Raw genomic sequence first — 22,175 nt, 5'->3', positions numbered from 1 at the left:
AAGAATTTGAACTCATCCAAAATCAAAAGAGTGTTCCTAAAGACAGTTCCCTCAAGAGGCTTGACCCCTTCATAGATGCTAATGGACTGTTGAGAGTTGGGGGACGTATTTCAAATGCAAAGTTCGAGAGTAAAGAATGTAATCCCATAATAATTCCAAGCAATCACATTGCATCTTTACTTGTGCAACACTACCATGAGAAGACTAAACATCAGGGACGTTTGTTCACTGAAGGAGCTTTACGTACAGCTGGATTTTGGGTAGTGGGAGCGAAAAGACTTGTGAGTTGTCTTATTTTCAAATGTGTCACTTGCAAAAAACTACGTGGTATGTTTCAGTCACAGAAGATGGCTAACCTCCCTGCGGACCGACTCAGTATAGAACCTCCCTTTACTAATGTTGGTCTTGACGTGTTTGGTCCCTGGTCTGTCACCACACGGCACACTAGAGGAGGCCAGGCAAACAGCAAACGCTGGGCAGTTATATTTACATGCATGAGTATCAGGGCTGTGCATATAGAAGTTATTGAGTCTTTAGACACATCCAGCTTTATAAATGCTCTCAGACGTTTCATCTCCATCAGAGGCCCAGTTAAACTAATCCGCTCTGATAGAGGTACCAACTTCGTTGGGGCCTGCAAAGAACTGCATATCCCCTCAAACATTGACAGTGACCATGTAGAGAGATATCTTGCCGCCCAAGACTGTAAATGGACATTCAACCCCCCACATGCGTCTCACATGGGAGGCTCTTGGGAGCGTATGATTGGCATAGCTCGCCGGATCCTTGATTCTGTTTTTCTACAGCTGGGAACTTCGAGGCTCACCCATGAAACCCTCTCAACCTTCATGGCCGAAGTAGTGGCGATCATGAATGCCAGACCTTTGACTTCAATATCCAGTGATCCAGAAGATCCCTTCTTGCTCACCCCTTCCACTCTTCTCACCCAAAAAGTCGGTACAGCATCGGCTCCTCCTGGAGAATTTAGTGCTAAAGACTTGTACAAGTGTCAGTGGAGACGAGTGCAGACTCTAGCAGATACCTTCTGGGATAAATGGAGAAAACAATACATCTCTACTCTACAAGTCCGGAATAAATGGCAAACCAGCAAACCCAATATGGAGGTTGGTAATGTTGTTCTTGTCAAAGACTCTCAGTCAAGAAGAAATGACTGGCCTTTGGGACTGATAACCAAGGTGTTCCCAAGTGAAGATGGGAAAGTCAGAAAAGTGGAGGTCAAGGTCTGCAGACAACAGGAGCCCAAACTCTTCCTCAGACCCGTTACTGAACTGGTTTTGTTGCTCTCTCCAGGGGTGATTTAATGTGGTATCCTTTAGATACCAGACGGGGAGTGTCATGCCTTTAGCAATTTGTTCTTTGTTAATTAGGCATTATTAGTATGCCTTATCAGTTTGTAATTCTCTGTTCATTGTGTAACTGCTCCATCTAGTGGCTGTTTGTATACACTGCATCTTTTCACAGTAGAAGTTTGACCCATTTCAGCTTCCATAGCTTGTAGCCTATGAACTCTGATTACATCATCAGCCCTGCATAGCAGCCATTTCCTCATCACAGACTCCATTCCTGCGGTATGCTGGTAGGATCCAGCCCTCACATTCAGGTTCACAATAGCATCGTCGTTTCACCTCTTATATCTTTGCAATAAAGACAAAGTTGGACGTTGCTTCTTTGTCAACTCATTGCCGAGAAAGGTTTAGCTGTCTGTCAAGCTATGTACCTTCACACATAAGGAGGACAGAACAATAAATAAAAACAAATAAAAAACAAAATATACAAATAATGTGTTAACTCCCTTTGGTCTGCTAAAAATAAAATGTATAGCATTTTGTTATATCTCCTCAATAATGCAGAAAATATAGTACCTGTGATCCCGCCAGAAATCTAGTGAGCTTGTAACTTCCTGTGCTTTCTGCCTCTACGTGAGGAATTGAGGAAGTACAGCAATATGGACATTCAAAAACCACTGGATACCATGGAATATGGCACAAACTAACATGCAAAGTGATTCCAGATTCTAAATTGAATCATTTGGCAGGTAAGTTATCATTTTCCCTGCAGCAATTTCAGCAAAAGCCAAAACAAATTTGCTCATTGGACCATTATTTTTTTTGTTGCACCTCCTAGATAGCTAGGGGGAACTAGGTAAATTATTTTCCAGTAGGAGGCTGAATAGCAGTCAGGAGCAATAGCTAGAGGGGTCAGATTTATGTCAGGACTGAGAGGCTCTGCAGATCAGCTCTCTGAAACCTCCCCTTGATATAGAGACTTGGAGAAGTCTCTAGAACTCAGTGGGCGGGGCTGAGGAGAAACTGGTCTGCACTCTATTGGGATTCTGACCAATCCCCAAGCGGGAGGCTTGGGATGGGGTCAGGACGGCCCTTAAGAGTGACTGAGCCTGCTCAAGAGCAGGGACAGTTCAGGTGGAAGATGGAGTGAGCTGGATGGAGTGTGGAGCCTGGGATTTGGTCCAGGAGAGGGGCCAACCTACAGGTAGAGGAGCTGGAAGGGAGAATCAGTCCCCTGAGAGAGGACAGCCTAGGAAGCAGGGAAGGAGCCAGCCTGAAGGCAGCCACAAACCCACAAGCTTGCAGAAGAGTAAGTAGCCCCCTGGGGAAAGGGCAATTAGGTGGCAAACCTCAATAGCTCCCATCTGGGACTGCTTTCACTTAAAGTGCCAGCTTCTGGGACCTCTTGACCAGGGATTCCCTCAGGCAGCTGGGTGAAGAGGAGATTTCATCTGGGGTCTGAGGAGGCAGACAAAGAGAGGCTGGATAGCTCTCCAAGGAGAAAACCCTTCTGTATACTTGTACATAGTTCCAGGAAGTTGTCCTCAGCTTTACAGTTCCATGTATCCCTCATCCCCATCCAAGTTATCAATTCCCCTAATAAAACATAAAAAAACTAATTCATGGACTGTTTATAGTCTCGGGAGTGCAAGTCTGCAAGAAAATGTGTGTTGCCTGGCAGGACAATAGGGGGACCCAAAACTTCAGCAACTCCTAAAGGGGTAGTTCTTGTTCGCTCTGCTAATAAAACTGTTAAAAATCTCTCTCTCTCAATGTACATACCCTGGAATGTTTGGTCTTGGTACAGACACACAAGATGCACACACACAGGTTAAAATGGCAATTAATGGTTAATTTCCCACATTTGTGGCTTTTTAAATTGCAATTAGTGTCTGTGTATAAATAGTCAATGAGTTTGTTAACTTTCATGTGGATGCACTGAGCAGGCTACATACTGAGCCATGGGGAGCAGAAAAAGAACTGTCAAAAGACCTGCGTAACAAGGTAATGGAACTATAAAGATGAAAAATATGAAAATATATCCAAAGCCTTGAATATGCCAGTTAGTACTGTTCAATCACTTATCAAGAAGTTGAAAATTTGAGGATCTCTTAACACCAAACCAGGGTCAGGTAGACCAAGAAAGATTGCAGCCACAGCTGCCAGAAGAATTGTTTGGGATACAAAGAAAACCCCACAGGTAACCTCAGGAGAAATGCAGGCTGCTCTGGAAAAAGACGGTATAGTCGTTTTTAGGGAGCACAATACGACGATACTTGAACAAAAATGAGCTGCATGGTTGAGTTATCAGATAAAAAACATTTACTGAATCAGTACATTTACTGTGAGGTACAGTATGTCAAGGTGTTGTCAGCCATATTGTAGCTGGGCTTTTTTGTGGCATTGGTGCAGTGTTAATCCAGTGTTAATCCAGTGTTTCACCTGATTCTAATGTGCGCTTGAGCCCTCCCATTTAACATGGCATACAGGTAAATGGTACAAAACATCATTTGACTAACTAATGAATCTCAACAAATTAATAAATAAAATGGACATAAAACCACATAGTTTCCCTTTAACGGTCTCTCCCCTCTAGAATAGAGGCTGGTTTGTGCCAATTTTCCTTTATATTGTACTCAAAAACAAAAGCATTTGCAGCAAATATACTAATAAGGTTTCCTTACTATAGCAGAAACTGAAGTTCAGCGTTCTTTCCTCACATCTCCCACCACATTGGATTTTACATTTGATTTCAGTGTTCTTGTGGCTGGATATGGTTGGGTTGAAGCTCAATACAGTGGTAGCATTTTCCCTTTCAACCTTTGTCTGGTCTGTTTTTACAGAGTATTCATGGCTTATTAGTCGTCCAGCTTCTTCATCTTTGATCGTCTGACTCTCCAGTAATATAATCGGCTTTTCACCTAGTTCTTTAACCATCCAGGTCACCTGAACCACGCCTGGGCACTTAGATGCCATACAATAAAAATTGACCTTCTCTTCATTTCCCCGCACATGTTCCTTGTGGATGTGACTCACGTGAAACTGCTCTAAGTCTGTTAAAAAAGAGAAAAAAATGTCACTGCATACACATACTAGGGCTTCTCTCTGTTTGATTTTCCCTCGGAAGACGTGCTTCGCATGAAAGGCCTAAGGGAATCAACACGCTGTGACGTCACGCCGGCGGAGCCACATGTTGGTCCGGCGGCCATCTTTACTCATGGTCAGTGTACCTGTTTTTATACTACTGTACTGTCATTTCTTGGATTAAATAAATTTACTTAAAAGTACTACACTATGGGCACCTTTCTTATGGCTTCTTTATGGAGCCATTAAGTTTGCAGAGCCAGTGGAGATTACAAGTTTGACCCATTATCCAGAGGAAGGGAATCCCTGTAAGCAGGTGGCTGACCCTATCCATCCTAAAGGGGACCTCTGGAGTAAGCAGACATCATCCATTGACCGCTGTGCTGCCCATTCCTAGACGGATGTTCTACATACACCTACCATACCTCATAACCTAAGTGCCCTGAGGTGGATATATTAATGCGCATACCCTATGCGCATCTGGTAAGTGCGCAATCCTATCATTTCTTCAAAGCATCAGCATACTGATATTTGCTCACTTCTGGATACATCTCACTACATACTCATAGACATATTCGCATTTGGATTCTATTGTGATTATATTTATTTTAGAGCTGCACTTTATTATTTATATTGCACTTTTAGAGGTTTCATTTGGTTACCTGAGTGTATCAGCTGCTATATTGGAGAGCGCTCAATTGCTTTGAACATTACTGTCTGTTGGAGAGCAGCCTGTGCAAGACTTTACACAGCATCTGCCTACTTAGTTAGGACCTTACAAAGAGATTTGGATCTGCTCACTTCTGCTACTCTATTGAGAAATACAAGATACTGGGAACTAGTGTTGGTCTTGATGTTCGACTTTGCCGAACACATGAATGGTAAGGGCATTCCGCAGGCTATTCGACCCCTGAGCGCCCCACAATGCACTGCACTCTTACAGTGCATTTTGAGAGCCATGATTGGCCAGGTCAGGTGCAATGCTTTGGCCAATCATAGCACAATGCACTGTGAGAGCCATGATTGGCCAATCATGGCTCATGGCTAAGTCCACGCCCCACACTATATAAGGCTGCTTACACAGCAGCCTTGTGTAGTGTGCTGCTGGACACTGCTGAAGACAGTGTCGAGAATGCTCTGCCCCCCCCCCCCAAAAAAACAAAAGAAATAAAATAAAAATATAAAAAAAGATAGAATAAAAAAAGAAACAGCGTGGGTGAACCACCCCCCTTCCCCACCTCCAATCCATGCCAGGCCCTTTAGGTCTGGTAGGAAGGTTAGGAGGGGCCCCACAGTCTTTTTATTTTTTTAACTTGCGTGGGGTACCCCCTAAGAAGCTATACCAGACCCTTTAGATCTGGTAGGACCTTTAAGGGGAACACCACCTCCAAAAAAATGTGCATGTGGTTCCCACTAAACACCATACCAGGCCCTTTAGTCCTGGTAGGAGTTTTAAGGGGAACCCCACCCCCAAAATAGGGGAAAAAAGCGTGGAGTCCCCCTCCTCAATTCCTACCAGACCCTTGATCCGAGCAAAGTCCTGGCAGGGCAAGAAGAGGGAGGGAACGATAGAGTGCCCCCCCCCCTCCCTATGGCTTACCAGACCACATGCCCTCGGCATAGAGACAGCATCCCCATGTCGATGGTGACAAGGGCTTCTTCCCCACAGACCCCCACAATCCTGGCCCAGTGGGAAGAGTGGAAGAAGCCCTTATCCCCATCAGCATGGGGAAAATGTCCCCATGCCAATGGCACATGGCCTGGTAAGCCACAGGGAGGTTAGGAGGCTCGATCCCCCCCCTTCCTACCCTGCGAGGCCTGGGCTTGGATCAAGGGTCTGGTAAGAATTTAGAGGGGACCCAGTGCTTTTTACCCCCATTTTTTTGGGGTGGGATTCCCCTTAAAAGTCCTACCAGGCCTAAAGGGCCTGGTTTGGCTTTTAGGGGTAAACCCACGCTGGTTTATTTTTCGTTTTTCATTTTTTGTTTTCTTGTTAATAAAAATGTAATTAAAAAAAAAAATGTCAGTCCTGCTGCAGTAGATTCTATACATTGTACAGATGTGCAACTTTGCAAGTAGTGTAACCTCCTTGGCGGTATGATTATTTCCGATTTTTTGTGCTGAAAGCGGTACATTTTTTTGCATGGAAATATGTAGTTTTTTATTGTAGGCCTGTAATTTTTAGGAATAACTCACTGAAATCTGTCCGAACAAGAGTCTAGTAAACATCCTGGGTATGATAAAACTTGAAACACGAAATCATAAATTATAATTTAATAAATAATCATAAAAAATAATAATATAACAATAATATATTTAATTCAATAATATAATCAAACCAAAAACACTGAAATGTGAAATATAGCGCCAAGTTCTCACATCGCTGAGCAAAGTCGCAAAATCGTTTTCAGTGTCTGATGACGAATTTCCCCCACGAATCATTATCACTCAATTCTGCAAGTGGTTCTGATTTACTATCGCTGTTCTCTAGCCGGTCCACTTTTTACATAAAGGGACGCTTTTTGGACGCCATGGACTTTTCTAAGTTTCCAGGCAGAAAGAACAGTAAAAATGCAGGCAGGGCGCAGGACAAAGCAGTTGGGACAAAATGTATGTGAAATGCATTGAAACAGCAATGTTTTACTACAGTATATAATAATCATTTTTTAAAAAATGACATTTTTTAAAAATTTCAAATTTGCCGCCGGTTCCGGCGCCCGTACGTCCCGACGAACACGGAAGCCAGATGCCGGCATCGGCCGGAGGAGATGGGCGGGGATGCTGCAGGGGAGACATCGCGGGAGCGAAGGACAAGGTAAGTGCTGCAGGGAATCCCTGAGCAACGCCGCATGGTAAGCCCGAGTGTAGCTCGGGGTTACCGCTCTTGGTACTGAAATTTTACCCCGAGCTACACTCGGGAATACCGCTAAGGAGGTTAAGGGGACCCCTAGGCATGATATTTAAAATAATTTTCAGGTTTTTTCTTTTTATTCAATGAAAAATGACTGCCCCTTTTAAAAAAAAAGTACTTTTTAAAAAACAAATTTCACTAAATCATGTCCCCCAGGGCAGTAACCGAGTCCCCATACCCCTTTTATGGCCAATAACTTGCATATAAGCCTTCACAATGGGCACTTTTGAATTTACAAGTTCAAGTCCCATGGACCTGCAACGAGTTTGAAGTACGCGGTCGAATGTTCATTGGGTTCAAACGTTCGACCGGGAACCAAACACGGGGGTGTTCAGTCCATCACTATTGTTAAGAATCATAATCCAATTTCCCTCTTAGATTGTAAGCTCCCAGGATCAGGGCCCTCCTAACCCTCTTGTATTGAACTGTATTATTGCTGTGTTGTCTCCCTTTATATTGTAAAGTGCTGAGCAAACTGTTGGCGCCATAAATCCTGTATAATAATAATAATGTCAAGAAAAAAACAAGAGTCGTGTAAAGAAAATGAGAGCACTACAAAGCAGTTCTCTTTCTGAGAAATGGTATTTATCTTGCTGGCTAGCTGATTCAGGGAGTTTTTGATTTACTGACCAAGAACAAAAGTGGAAATCAGGAGTGCTTACTTCACTTGCTGCATATTTTTCTGGGTCAAGGACTACAAAAAAGAACCAGGCAAGCAGCATTTTTCAAAGGAGGTCATCAATGGGAACCTCCATTTTTTAATAGTACAGGTTTCTTTAAACAGTTAAGAACAAGTGTACATGATGCCTGCAAACCATGCTATAGATACAATGATGACCATAGTCAGAAACGCATAGAGTAGAGCCAACAAGAGTGACATGGGGTGCCGTTTCTGGATGTTGTTTAACGTATGTTTTTACTACTTATTTTAATATTTTTTTATGGGTTAAATTAGTTAATGGGTAAATTAGAGGTATGCATTCCTGGAAAGCTGCTCCATGTACCCTTTTAGTGATGTTCATGGATGGTTAAATTGTGAAGTACTTTATGAAGACTGTAAAGTGCTTTACTTATAGATTGTTGAAGGTTGATTTAGTGCTGCTTTCTTTTCCATTTACTATTGGACTTTCCGGGACCTGAAGTGTCGAACACATGGTGCAGTTAGGTAACAGCAAAGTGTCGGCATTTCAAGACAGGCTACTGGAAAAGTAAGTATATTGCCTGTTCTTTTACAGGGGATTTTTCTCTAGAGGTGACCCTCCAGTTACAGGACCACTTAATTTAAAAATGTTTTTCATTCATGTTTCACCATTTATACATAAAATTACAAAAAATGCATTTCATTTGTAAATAACTGTAGCTTTGTACTTATAATAAAATTTACTGTCCTTACAAATGGGCCAAAATATTGATTTAATATATTTTGTAATCTATCTTTTTTACATATGGGGTCTATTTATTTATGAAAAAGCTTTTGTTTTGCAGAATTGGACATTTTCTGTGTTGGGGGGGATTGAATAGTGTAAGATCCAGACTAAGATGTATTTCTATCATTTGCATTTTTTATTTGTGGTAATGTTGCCTAATTTGTTGATGTGTGAAATGCAATAAAGCTGTCTGTATGAACTCCAACCCCTGTCTACCTTATGAATGCACTAGAGCTTGGGACCACACTTTGCCAATTTGGTGCAGCAGTGTGGCTTCACAAAAATGTGCAAATGTATTCAACAGAAACTTCTGTTTCTAACTCAAGTTGTTAAAACAGTTTCGATTTTCTTGTCATGCTGACTGGCTGAAGAGTGTATTGGGGAATATTTTCGAATGGCCCCGTTAAAGTGGAAGCTGCGCAACTTGCATCTTCGTGGCCACATCACAATCTATCTCTCCCTTGGCCCCTTGGTTGATAGGCCAGGAGTTGGCTGGAGTGTGACTGGCTGCAATGTTGGCCTTGGGACCTACCCCCACCCCTGGAGCATAGAAGTAGGACACCATGGGGATATAGGTGGCACAGAGTGTGTGGCCACCCAGGGAAGTGTTTGCTGGAGGGCACTGTTCTGAAGTCCAGGTCTGGAAAAGGATCTTTTTATCTCCTTCAATGAGGATCTACCTGGAAATGCTGGGTAGCAGACAGCTCCTAGGACATTGTGAGTAATGACCTTGTTGTGGACTTTGAATGTGTTTGTGCTAGAAAAGATCTAAGTGCAAGAGGTTGCTACATGGACTGGGGCTGCTCTTAAAAAGTCTTAGATATACTGGCCGTTCTTTGTTACATCCCGTTATTGCTTTTGATCATTTTGGAGTACCCTGTGACCATAAACCCATCTCCCGTTTAAAGTTCTTCAAGCAATACATTTCAAAAAGACATCCCCTAGACTAATTTATTGGAGCCCCTGTGTATGGACTGGTGTACACGGGGGGGGGGAGCGATATATATATATAAATATATATATATATACAGTCATGGCCGAAATTGTTGGCACCCTTGATATTTCTCCAGGAAATCATGTATTTCTCACGAAACGTATTGCATTAACACATGTTTTGCTATACACATGTTTATTCCCTTTGTGTGTATTGGGACAAAACAAAAAAAGGGAGGAAAGAAAGCAAATTCGACATAATGTCACACAAACCTCCAAAAATGGGCTGGACAAAAGTATTGGCACCCTTTCACAACTGCGGATAAATAAGAATGTTACAAGCATGTGATGCTCCTGTAAACTCACCTGGGGCAAGTAACAGGTGTGGGCAATATAGAAATCACACCTGAAAGCAGATAAAAAGGAGAGACGTTCACTTAACCTTTGCATTGTGTGTCTGTCTGTGCCACACTAAGCATGGACAACAGAAAGAGGAGACGAGAACTGTCTGAGGACCTGAGAACCAAAATTGTGGCAAAATATCAACAATCTCAAGGTTACAAGTCCATCTCCAGAGAACTAGATTTGCCTTTGTCCACAGTGCGCAACATTATCAAGAAGTTTGCAACCCATGGCACTGTAGCTAATCTCCCTGGTCGTGGACGGATGAGGAAAATTGATGAAAGATTGCAACGCAGAATAGTCCGGATGGTGGATAAGCAGCCCCAAACATGTTCCAAAGACATTCAAGCTGTCCTGCAGGCTCAGGGAGCATCAGTGTCAGCGCGAACTATCCGTCGACATTTAAATGAAATGAAACGCTATGGCAGGAGACCCAGGAGGACCCCACTGCTGACACAGAGACATAAAAAAGCAAGACTACAGTTTGCCAAAATGTACTTGAGTAAGCCAAAAGCCTTCTGGGAAAACGTCTTGTGGACAGATGAGACCAAGATAGAGCTTTTCGGTAAAGCACATCATTCTACTGTTTACCGAAAACGGAATGAGGCCTACAAAGAACAAAACACAGTACCTACGGTAAAATATGGTGGAGGTTCAATGATGTTTTGGGGTTGTTTTGCTGCCTCTGGCACTGGGTGCCTTGACTGTGTGCAAGGCATCATGAAATCTGAGGATTACCAAAGGATTTTGGGTCGCACTGTAGGGCCCAGTGTCAGAAAGCTGGGTTTGCGTCCAAGATCCTGGGTCTTCCAGCAGGACAATGACCCCAAACATACGTCAAAAAGCACTCAGAAATGGATGGCAAAGAAGCGCTGGAGAGTTCTGAAGTGGCCAGCAATGAGCCCAGATCTAAATCCCATTGAACACCTGTGGAGAGATCTTAAAATTGCTGTTGGGAAAAGGTGTCCTTCCAATAAGAGAGACCTGGAGCTGTTTGCAAAGGAAGAGTGGTCCAAAATTCCGGGTGAGAGGTGTCAGAAGCTTATTGATGGTTATAGGAAGCGACTGATTTCAGTTATGTTTTCCAAAGGGTGTGCAACCAAATATTAAGTTAAGGGTGCCAATACTTTTGTCCAGCCCATTTTTGGGGTTTTGTGTGACATTATGTCATATTTGCTTTTCTGCCTCTGTTTTATATTTGTTCCAATACATACAAAGGGAATAAACATGTGTATAGCAAAACATGTGTTAATGCAATACCTTTTTTGTGTGAAATACTTGATTTTCAGGAAAAATATCAAGGGTGCCAACAATTTCGGCCATGACTGTATATATATATATACACAGTGTTTGCGTATATACAGTTGCAAGAAAAAGTATGTGAACCCCTTTGGATTACGTGGAGTTTTGCATGAATTGGGCATAAAATGTGCTCTGAACGTCATCTAAGTCACAACAATAGAAGAACACAGTCTGCTGAACATAATACTACACAAACATTAGATGTTGCCATGGTTTAATTGCACATAACATGTAAACATTCACAGTGCAGGGAGGAAAAAGTATGTGAACCTTTGGACTTAATAACTGGTTGACCCTCCTTCGGCAGCAATAACCTCAACCAAACGTTTCCTGTAGTTGCAGATCAGACCTGCACAACGATCTGGAGTAATTTTGGACCACTCCTCTTCACAAAACTGTTTCAGTGTAGCAATATTCTTGGGATGTTTGGTGTGAATCGCTCTCTTTAGGTCATGCCACAGCATTTCAATCGGGTTGAGGTCAGGACTCTGGCTGGGCCACTCCAGAAGGCGTATTCTGTGCTGTTGCAGCCATTGTTTTGTTGAATTACTTGTATGCTTTGGGTCATTGTCCTGTTGCATCACCCATCCTCTGCAGAGCTTCAGTTGGCGGACAGATGGTCGTACGTTTTCCTGCAAAATGTCTTGATACACTCTGGAATTCATTTTCCCATCAATGACAACAATCCATCCAGGCCCTGAGGCAGCAAAGCAGCCCCAAACCATGATGCTCCCTCCGCCATGTTTTACAGTGGGGATGAGGTTTTGATGTTGGTGTGCTGTGCCTTTTTTTCTCCACACATAGTGTTGTGTGTTCTTCCCAAACAACTCAATATTGGTTTCATCTATCCACAGTATATTTTGCCAGTAGTGCTGTGGAACATCCAGGTGCTCTTTTGCAAACTTCAAACATGCTGCAATATTCTTTTTGGACAGCAATGGCTTCCTCCGTGGTGTCCTCCCATGTACTCCATTCTTGTTTAATGTTTTCCTTATTGTAGATGTGTCAACAAAAATGTTAGCATGTGCCAGAGATTTCTGTAGGTCTTTAGCTGATACTCTGGGATTCTTCTTTACCTCATGCAGCATTCTGCGCTGTGCTCTTGCAGTCATTTTTACAGGACGACCATGCCTAGGGAGAGTAGCAACAGTGCTAAACTTTCTCCATTTGTAGACAGTCTGTCTTACCGTGGACACATGAACATCAAGGCTTTTGGAGATACTTTTGTAACCCTTTCCAGCTTCATGCAAGTCAACAATTCTTGATTGTAGGTCTTCTGATAGCTCTTTTCTGCGAGGCATGGTCCACATCAGACCGTGCTTCTTGAAACCAGTAAACCCAAAACAGGTGTGTGTTTTTTAAGGGCAGGACAGCTGTCAGCAACACATCCAATATCATCACACTGATTGGAGTCAAGGTTGGCTCACTCCTGGCTCCAATTAGCTCTGGGAGAAGTCATTAAGCTAGGGCTTCACATACTTTTTCCTCCCTGCACTGTGAATGTTTACATGTTATGTGCAATTAAACCATGGCAACATCTAATGTTTGTGTAGTATTATGTTCAGCAGACTGTGTTCTTCTATTGTTGTGACTTAGATGACATTCAGAGCACATTTTATGCCCAATTCATGCTAAACTCCATGTAATCCCAAGGGGTTCACATACTTTTTCTTGCAACTGTATATACAGTTTGGAGAAGAAGGGGCACAGAATTTAATGAAAAGAACCTCTGTCCAACTGTTAAGCATGGGGTTGGATCAATCATTGCTTTGGGGTTGTGTTGCAGCCAGTGGCACAGGGAACATCTCACGAGTAGAAGGAAAAATGGATTCAATAAAATTTCAGCAAATTTTGGATGGTAACTTGATGCCCTCTGTGAAAAAGCTGAAGTTAAAGAGAGGATGGCTTCTACAAATGGATAATGATCCTAAACACACCTCGAAATCCACGGGGGATTACATCAAGAGGCGTAAACTGAAGGTTTTGCCATGGCCTTCACAATCTCCTGACCTCAACATAATTGAAAATCTATGGATAGACCTTAAAAGAGCAGTGCGTGACAGACAGCCCAGAAATCTCAAAGAACTGGAAGACTTTTGTAAGGAAGAATGGGCAAAGATACCTCAAACAAGACTCTTGGCTGGCTACAAAAAGCATTTACAAGCTGTGATACTTGCCAAAGGGGGCAGTACAAGATATTAACTCTGCAGGGTGCCCAAACTTTTGCAGACACCATTTTTTTGTTTTCTGTTATTTTGAAAGTGTAAATGATGGAAATAAAATCTAACTTTTGTTGACATATTATAAGAATGTCTAATCTGTAATTTGATGCCTTTTCCATCTTTCCTTGGCTTCTTTATGTACATTAATACAAATTTTTAGCTGTGGTGCCCAAACTTTCGATCCCCACTGTATATATGAATAAGTATTTGATCCCCGGCTGATTTTGAATGTTTGCCCACTCACAAAGAAATGATCAGTCTAAAAATCGAATGTTCAGTGTATTGTAACACTGAGAGATAGAATAGCATATATATAGCATATATATATATTTACTGCCTAGCACAGTAAGCCATATGCTACAATACAAAGTATAATACTACACATATACTGTATATAAAGAGAGAGTTATATTGTCACCCACTCACATTTCTTCTTTTTGATGAAATACCATACAAAGTAAGAAATGGCTGCAAGTGATATGAGTAGTAAGATAAAAAATATAGCAATGAGCCCGGAATGGCAGTGTCGTTCACAATAATCTGCAAGGGGAAAGACAAAAAAACACATATTAATAATGCTTCAAGAATACAGCAATTATACTGATAATTAAACTGATGAAAAAGTTGCTAATAATAGTGAAAACGTCAGTAAATATTTCAAATGGTGGTCACCAACCCTTACCATCAGGGTAGACTAATGAGACAGGAAATCTTCCTCTGCGAGCAGAAAAAAGTCAATATGTTGTACACCTTTCATCATGTTCCATGCTTGGTTGAACATTTGTGGACACCTGACAATCACACCTATATGAGCTTGGTGGGCGTCCCATTCCAAAACCATGGTCATTAAAGTGGAAGTAAACCCAATTCTTTATGTTTTATCTACAGGTAAGCCTTTAATAAGGCTTACATCTAGGTACTATAAATATCTCCTATACATTCACCATTTAGAAGATATTTACTGTAGCAGCGCCGGAGATGTCATTGCCGCATGCGCACAGCAAGCATGCTGTCCATTGAGAGAGACGTGCCCTGCGGATTGAGCAGAATGAATCGGCACTGAATGTGATTCTTATTTGTTTATTGGCTGTTTGTTCACAGTAGCAGCAGTTCCTTAAACTCTGTGACTCGGACCTTCCAAGAGCCTTTCACCTTTGCGGGTATGCTGTAGTCTCCTCAGACAGTACCCATAGGCAGGGCTGCTGTTAGAAATCATGGGGCCCCCATACAGCCTATAGATGGGGCCCCCAGCCCCACCCCTGGTCCCACCCCCTGAGGTGGGGGGGGGAGAAGGAGGTGAGAAAAGAGGGGGGGTAAGAGATGGGGGTGTGAAAGCTGCCAGCTGGCCGGGCCCCCCCCCCCCCGTTAATTGATGGGGTCTAGGCCCCCTACAGGAGGCCTGGTGGAACCCCCTTATCTGTGTCCCTAGGGTTAGGGAGTGATGTAGTACAATATATACTGTGTGTGCGTGTGATATATGGTGCCCTGATGATCGGTGCCGATCCCTCCTCTGACAACTGCCGATTCTCGGCAGTACTTTCCTCACGCTCTGAAAGCATAAAGAAAGTGCAGCCGAGAACAGGCAATTGCATTTCCCGGTGATCAGCGTGTCATTGGACACAGCTGATCACGTGGTGAAAGGCTACTGTGACTGGCCTTTTACCACACCATGTGATCAGCTGTGTCTGTAGGAAACATCGATCACGGAGATCCCCGGGTGCGCACCCCGGGGGTGCGCAGGAGAGCGCGTTCTGGGAGGACATCCTATGACGGCCTCCCAGTACTGGTCAGCTGCAGTGCAGCCGTCATTCGGCTACCTGCGGTCGGCAACTGGTTTTTAACACCCCATGACTGTGGAATGGTGGGAACTGTAAATCTGGAGATGGTTGGTACTTTAGGTCGGGGTGTAGGGGGCTAAAAGGATAAGTGCACTTTAAATGAACCCACAATCATGTACTGAAAGAACATGCATTAATCAGCATAAACTAGTTCTTGGTCAATCTAAAGGAGATTGTAATGTGTGTGGCCAGCTTACAACTGTCTTTCATGCAGATACCATCCATATTCCCGAGATTATTGCCTACAATCAATCAATAATAATCTACAAATGTTATTAACTGACTTACTGTTTCCTTGGACCTCCAGGGTCTCAGTGAATGGACTCTCCAAGGCCACATGTTGAATATTACAGGAGATCCGTTCTGGTACGTTGCCTTCCTTGAGATTAATCCGATAATAAATTTCCTTGTTAAAAAGGCCTTCCTCGCTTCCTCTGGACAGATTTGCCATTTTCCCATCCACCATCCAATTTATAGACAGCGGTTCCGGAGAGAATCCTCGCGCCTCACATATGTAGAAATACTCGTTGCCATCCGCTGTCCTTGAAGATGTGAGCTGCACTTTTGGGACCACTAAAAAAAAAATGTAAAGAAAATTAAATTGCGAACACATTTTACATTATTGTACAGTCTATGTCATGTTTCACATGACTGTTATATGTTTTTAAGTGTTCTCTGTATTTTGTCTCTGCTTCTCTCTTTCTTCTAGTTTAGTTCATACTGTATAGATAGCTCCACCCCTTTTCCCAGTAATGCATTTCAGCTTCAAGCCTCATGTCATGAAGCAGATCACATTATGATCTTTTGACCTATCCGATGTTCATTGTTGTAAGATTCTCTCAGTTTATGGAATAAACTTCACAAGATCTTCAAGGTGTCATCTGGATTGAGTCACTGCCTGTGTAATTCAACTAAAATTGGAGTTATCGCTATCTCACCACAACTGTAAGTTACAGAGATCACACTTTAAATGCTTAGATTGGAGAGACAGAGCAGTCTATCTGAAAAAGATTTTCTTTTATATTGGATATGATTGCGGCTCCATATGTTTTTGAAGATATTTCATAAGTTAGAGTCTTCCTTATGAGCAGTGCAAATAGCAGACTTGCCCAGTGAGATAAAATTAAGACATGTCAACTATATCTAACTCCCCCCCCCCCCAATATGAAAATGTACTGTATTGCAGCGTAGCAGATTTTAGATGTGGTGTCTGTATTTGTTTTATTTTTTTTTAGAACATTTCTTTGCAAGTACTGAAAAATACATCTTGATCCTGCCAGAAATCCAGTATTGCTTTAATATTAAATTGAACATTCCAATAATACAGCCTTCTCTGAAACAGAATGTCTCCAATCTACGTAATAGAAATGAGGAAGGGGAGGTGCTCTGTAGTTCTACCACACTTCCTGCCCTAAGGTGAGGAGGCTGCTCCTCCATAGATATTGAGTGAGTCACTCTATATGTGTTACTGGCAGGATCACCAAGTGAAAATAAAAGAAAGAACAGTAAAGAAAAAAAGAATGCAGCCGCCAGATCTAGTAAGCTGAATCATATTACATTTAATTTGAGGGGGGGGGGGGGTAGATACGCTTTAAGCTCATAATAGACATGGGACGTTTGTTGACCAGACCCCACCAGCCTCCCCCTAGATAAAAGCACTTGAAAAGTTTGGATTTAGAATGTATGTATAGCCAAAACTTTATATATAGATAGATAGATAGATAGATAGATAGATAGATAGAGAGATAGAGAGATAGATAGATAGAGAGATAGATAGATAGATAGATAGATAGATAGATAGATAGATAGATAGATAGATAGATAGATAGATAGATAGATAGATAGATAGATAGATAGATATAGATGGATATAGATGGATATATGTATATATATATTATATATACACATACACACACACACACACACACACACACATTTTTGGATAGAGTAAGGAAGGCTTAAAATTCTTTCCAGAGTACCTTTGGGGAAATTTCCCTTCACTTCCTGTCTCAGAAACACAACCGGAAGCTAGAATAAATTTCCCAAAGGGGGGAACTCCGGTCTTAGGCAGTTATCCCTGGATCAGGTGTCCCCTTTGCAAGATTTACTCTTACCTCTTGTTCTTGAGGCATTGCCAAAACTTGGGATTTTAATTCACTTTCTTCTTCGGTGACAGGAGTCATCAGGACAAAGAGAGGGATGAATCTCCCCAAGGAAGACAAAGACAGCAATAAAAACTTGACAGAGGGTCTAATCTTTCCCCATTCTACCCAGCAGTAGAGCAGCAAAACACAAATACTAATGTCTTACTTCACAGGAAGCAAAAATCCAATAGATTCACACAAAAAATGGTTTCCTCCCGATGTACATATAAAATTACGAACCATACATACGAAACTAGGGTATCAACCTTAACATACAGTAATAACATTTCTTACCTTAGGTTGATCCCTTATTTAGACATCTAAAAAATTTCAAAAAGTTTTTAGGTATGACTGTCCTTGGAATAAAAATGTAGCAGCAATCCATCCTGCAAAAGAAGAGTACTAATGCTTACCACTTGGCCGCCATTGCCTCCTATTATCGTTCTCTTGAAGAGCTATGGCTGCCAAAGTATCTTCAACATCTATCATACGTCAGGGTGTATCAGATACCTGGTCCACCAATAGTAATTCCATCCGTTACAACACTACCGTGTTCTGTAGTGACATAGTAGATGGTGGGAGAAGGGGGGGGGGGGGGTCAGGTGAACAGAAAACCCAGAAAGTGAACAAAACTGAAGTTCCAACAGCAGAAGCAAGGTAACACCAATATGTTACCTCGCCCAGAAGGAGAAAAGAACAGGCAACATAAAGTCCACAAGCTTACTCATACCATTATATATCACTGGGAATTCATCTTGGATGGACTTTTGTAGGGACACATGCGCCACCCGACAGGTAATAGTTGGACGATCCTGGATCTGGACAGGAGTGAGGACTATAGAGTTGTTGACTCTGAAAGTCCCATCAGCATTCGTCTGAAATGTCCCCATTTTTGGTCCATCTTGGACCTCAATATTATTCCGTAGCCAGGTGACTACTAGAGTCTCTTGAGGGAAGAAACCTGTAATGGAACAATCAACCGTGGTTTTCTCATTCTTAAGAAAACCCTTTTTGTGTATCTTGATCGTTGGTGTAGCTGTAAGACAAAAAAGATTGAAGGATATAAAATAACATGGCATGAGAAGAACTTTCCAAGTAGTGAAGTATGAAAAAAAAAATGTATATATATATACAGTATGTATATATATATATATATACACAGTATATATATATATATATATATATATATATACATACAGTATATATATTGGCCACCGGCATTTAGGCATCTAAACCTGGTGATGACAACTTGCTAAAGTTCATGCCAAGCATCAGAATTGGAAAGAAAGGGGATTTAAGTGATTTTGAACGTGCCATGGTTGTTGGTGCCAGACGGGCTGGTCTGAGCATTTCAAAAACTGCTGATCTACTGGAATTGTCATGCACATCCATCTCTAGGGTTTACAGAGAATGGTCCGGAAAAGAGAAAATATCCAGTGAGCGCCAGTTGTGTGGATGAAAATGCCTTGTAGATGTCAGAGGTCAGAGGAGAATAGGCAGACTGGTTCAGCTGTGACATTCAGACGGTAGGGTCAGAATTTGGGGTAAAACACATGAAAACATGGATCCATCCTGCCTTGTTTCAATGGTTCAGGCTAGTGATGGTAGTGTAATGGTAAAGTGGGGGAGATTTTCTTGGCACCAGCAAGGTGTGCCTAATAAAGTTGCCGGTGAGTGTATATATAGAAATGTAGCACTACCCCTTTAGAAGTCACTAAAGATTTGGGTTCCCCTATAGTCCTGCATAGCCAGGCAACAAACTTTTTCTACAGACTTGTATTTCACCTTGCATACAGGAGGCAGTAAACAGTCCTTAAACTTGTTTTTTTTTCTATTCCATTTGGGGTATTGAACTTGGATGGGGTTGAGAGGTTTATGGGATTCTCAAGGGAACTGTAACTGAGGACAAACTCCTTAGCAACTATGTACAAGTCCATAGAAGGGTTTCTCTTTTTGTAGAGCTCTCTAGCCCCTCCTGGTGTACCACCCCCAAACCCCAGCTAGCCCTCTTCTATCCAGCTCTCTGGAGGAATCCCTGGAAAAGGGGATCCAGTGCCTGCCAATTTAAGGTATAACAGTCCCAGGTAAGGAATTCATCATGTTTTTCACCAGAGTGCTCTTTTCTCTGGCCCAGGGGGTGTGGGATTACTCACTCAGTCTCTTTCCTGTGAGCTGGTTTAGATAGGTGGCTGCCTTCAGGACTTCTGCTGGGCTGGCTCTTTTCCTTGCTCCACAGGTGATCCTCACTTTGAGGGCCAGTGATGCTGAGCAATACTGCTGTCCAAGTCCCAGCCTGTAGGTAGGCCCATTCCCAGTTGGCCCCCTACCAGACTCCTGCATCTCAGTCTTCTCTACATCTTCCACCAGAACTCTCCTGCTGCTGACCAGGCTCAGTCATACTTAAGGGCTGCTCTAGTCCCATGCCAAGCCTCTCCTGCTTGGGGATTGGCCAGAATCCCCTGAGTATGCAGACCAGCCCCTTCTCACCCCCTCCCACTGCTTCTAGAATCTTCTCCAAATTCTAGAGCAGGGGGAGGTATCAAGGAACCGATCTGCAGAGCCTCTCAGCCCTGACCCAAATTTGGCCCAGCTAATTCCCCAGGCTGCTGCTCAGCTTTTCTAACTGAAAAAATACTAGCTCCCCTTAGATATTTAATGCTAACTGAATAACATTGATTATCTCCTTACAATGGCTTCTGAAAGTCAGTGAGGTATATTAGGCAGCAAGTGAACTCAGCTGAGTGCGGGAGGGAAGAGAAGGTTAACTTCACTGGCTCTGCTCATGTAGTGTAATTACTAGATAGACAGAGAGAGGGATGTGAGCTCTCTGCAGACAGCTCACATCCTGTACTCCAGGTTTGACCTGGCGGGGATGTTTGAAAGTATTCTTCATTGAAAACTACTGCAATCCTTTTGCTAATTAGGAATGGTCCCTGTACCAGTTTCTAAAAACTCCTGAGGGTATTGCAGAGAGACCTAAAATAAGTCCAGCTGCTTAGTTAATGTGGGCATACAACAAACGGCCAGGTTCCTGCCCCATCATAACTACCCTTTGTTAATTACCCCCCCCATAGTCTTTACAATCACAAGCAATTGTGTGCTCTTTGTGGAACTTCACTCTCAGTCAACATATATATATATTTTGTATGTGTGTATATAATATATATATATATACTTTTATTTACATTTCTTCAGTTACTTTTTGGTTTCCAGGCCTAGACAGGTAATGTCATCCATCCCAGCAGTCTTCAGAAGGGGAGGAGGGGTGTTCTCAGATAAGCACTTAAGGACTCCCTCCTGTCTGCATGCTTGAGCTAAGGACAGACGGATTCCAGGAAGTAAATGAATCATCTGCCCTTAATAGGAGGTGTTTTTCAAAGTGATTTCTTAGCACAATAAAGCGTGGAAGCGTGGATGTGGGGGGAGGGGGTTGATTTGAAGAATAAAAATGAATTAAATATCATTTTTGGTTTGTGGTGCTCAGATGCAGTGCAGTCCTGCTTTAAAGTTGAATGGTGAGTGGTTGGACACACAGATGTGCATTGCCGCCCAATCAAAATTTTTATTGTGTTATTTGGTCAACTGAGCTACAGTTGCAAGAAAAAGTATGTGAACCCCTTGGGATTACGTGGAGTTTTGCATGAATTGGGCATAAAATGGGCTCTGAACGTCATCTAAGTCACAACAATAGAAGAACACAGTCTGCTGAACATAATACTACACAAACATTAGATGTTGCCATGGTTTAATTGCACATAACATGTAAACATTCACAGTGCAGGGAGGAAAAAGTATGTGCACCTTTGGACTTAATAACTGGTTGACCCTCCTTTGGCAGCAATAACCTCAACCAAACGTTTCCTGTAGTTGCAGATCAGACCTGCACAATGATCTGGAGTAATTTTGGACCACTCCTCTTCACAAAACTGTTTCAGTGTAGCAATATTCTTGAGATGTCTGGTGTGAATCGCTCTCTTAAGGTCATGCCACAGCATTTCAATCGAGTTGAGGTCAGGACTCTGACTGGGCCACTCCAGAAGGCGTATTCTGTGCTGTTGCAGCCATTGTTTTGTTGAATTACTTGTATGCTTTGGGTCATTGTCCTGTTGCATCACCCATCCTCTGCGGAGCTTCAGTTGGCGGACAGATGGTCGTACGTTTTCCTGCAAAATGTCTTGATAAACTCTGGAATTCATTTTCCCATCAATGACAACAATCCGTCCAGGCCCTGAGGCAGCAAAGCATCCCCAAACCATGATGCTCCCTCCGCCATGTTTTACAGTGGGGATGAGGTTTTGATGTTGGTATGCTGTGCCTTTTTTTCTCCACACATAGTGTTGTGTGTTCTTCCCAAACAACTCAATCTTGGTTTCATCTGTCCACAGTATATTTTGCCAGTAGTGCTGTGGAACATCCAGGTGCTCTTTTGCAAACTTCAAACGTGCTGCGATATTCTTTTTGGACAGCAATGGCTTCCTCCGTGGTGTCCTTCCATGTACTCCATTCTTGTTTAATGTTTTCCTTATTGTAGATGTGTCAACAAAAATGTTAGCATGTGCCAGAGATTTCTGTAGGTCTTTAGCTGACACTCTGGGATTCTTCTTT

At 42.5% G+C, this 22,175-nt stretch overlaps 1 protein-coding gene across 1 annotated transcript in view; it reads right to left on the bottom strand.

Annotated features, from left to right (window-relative positions):
* The window catches only part of LOC149472046 (uncharacterized), a 101,232-nt gene that overhangs the window by 44,616 nt on the left and 34,441 nt on the right, over positions 1 to 22,175 (bottom strand). Inside the window, exons 3-6 of the mRNA XM_089693229.1 lie at positions 18,301 to 18,606; positions 15,715 to 15,999; positions 14,015 to 14,128; positions 3,992 to 4,360 (exon numbers count right to left, since the gene is read on the bottom strand). Of these exons, the coding sequence (XP_089549355.1) occupies positions 3,992 to 4,360; positions 14,015 to 14,128; positions 15,715 to 15,999; positions 18,301 to 18,606 (1,074 nt within the window). The remainder of the gene's footprint in view (positions 1 to 3,991; positions 4,361 to 14,014; positions 14,129 to 15,714; positions 16,000 to 18,300; positions 18,607 to 22,175) is intronic.

The sequence above is a fragment of the Staurois parvus genome, unplaced genomic scaffold (assembly GCF_062004578.1).
Source record: "Staurois parvus isolate SC_StPar_1 unplaced genomic scaffold, SC_StPar_1.0 ptg000024l, whole genome shotgun sequence".
Taxonomy (NCBI): domain Eukaryota; kingdom Metazoa; phylum Chordata; class Amphibia; order Anura; family Ranidae; genus Staurois; species Staurois parvus.
Note: the sequence above shows the minus strand (reverse complement) of the source record. Positions and strands in the feature narration are given on the sequence as shown.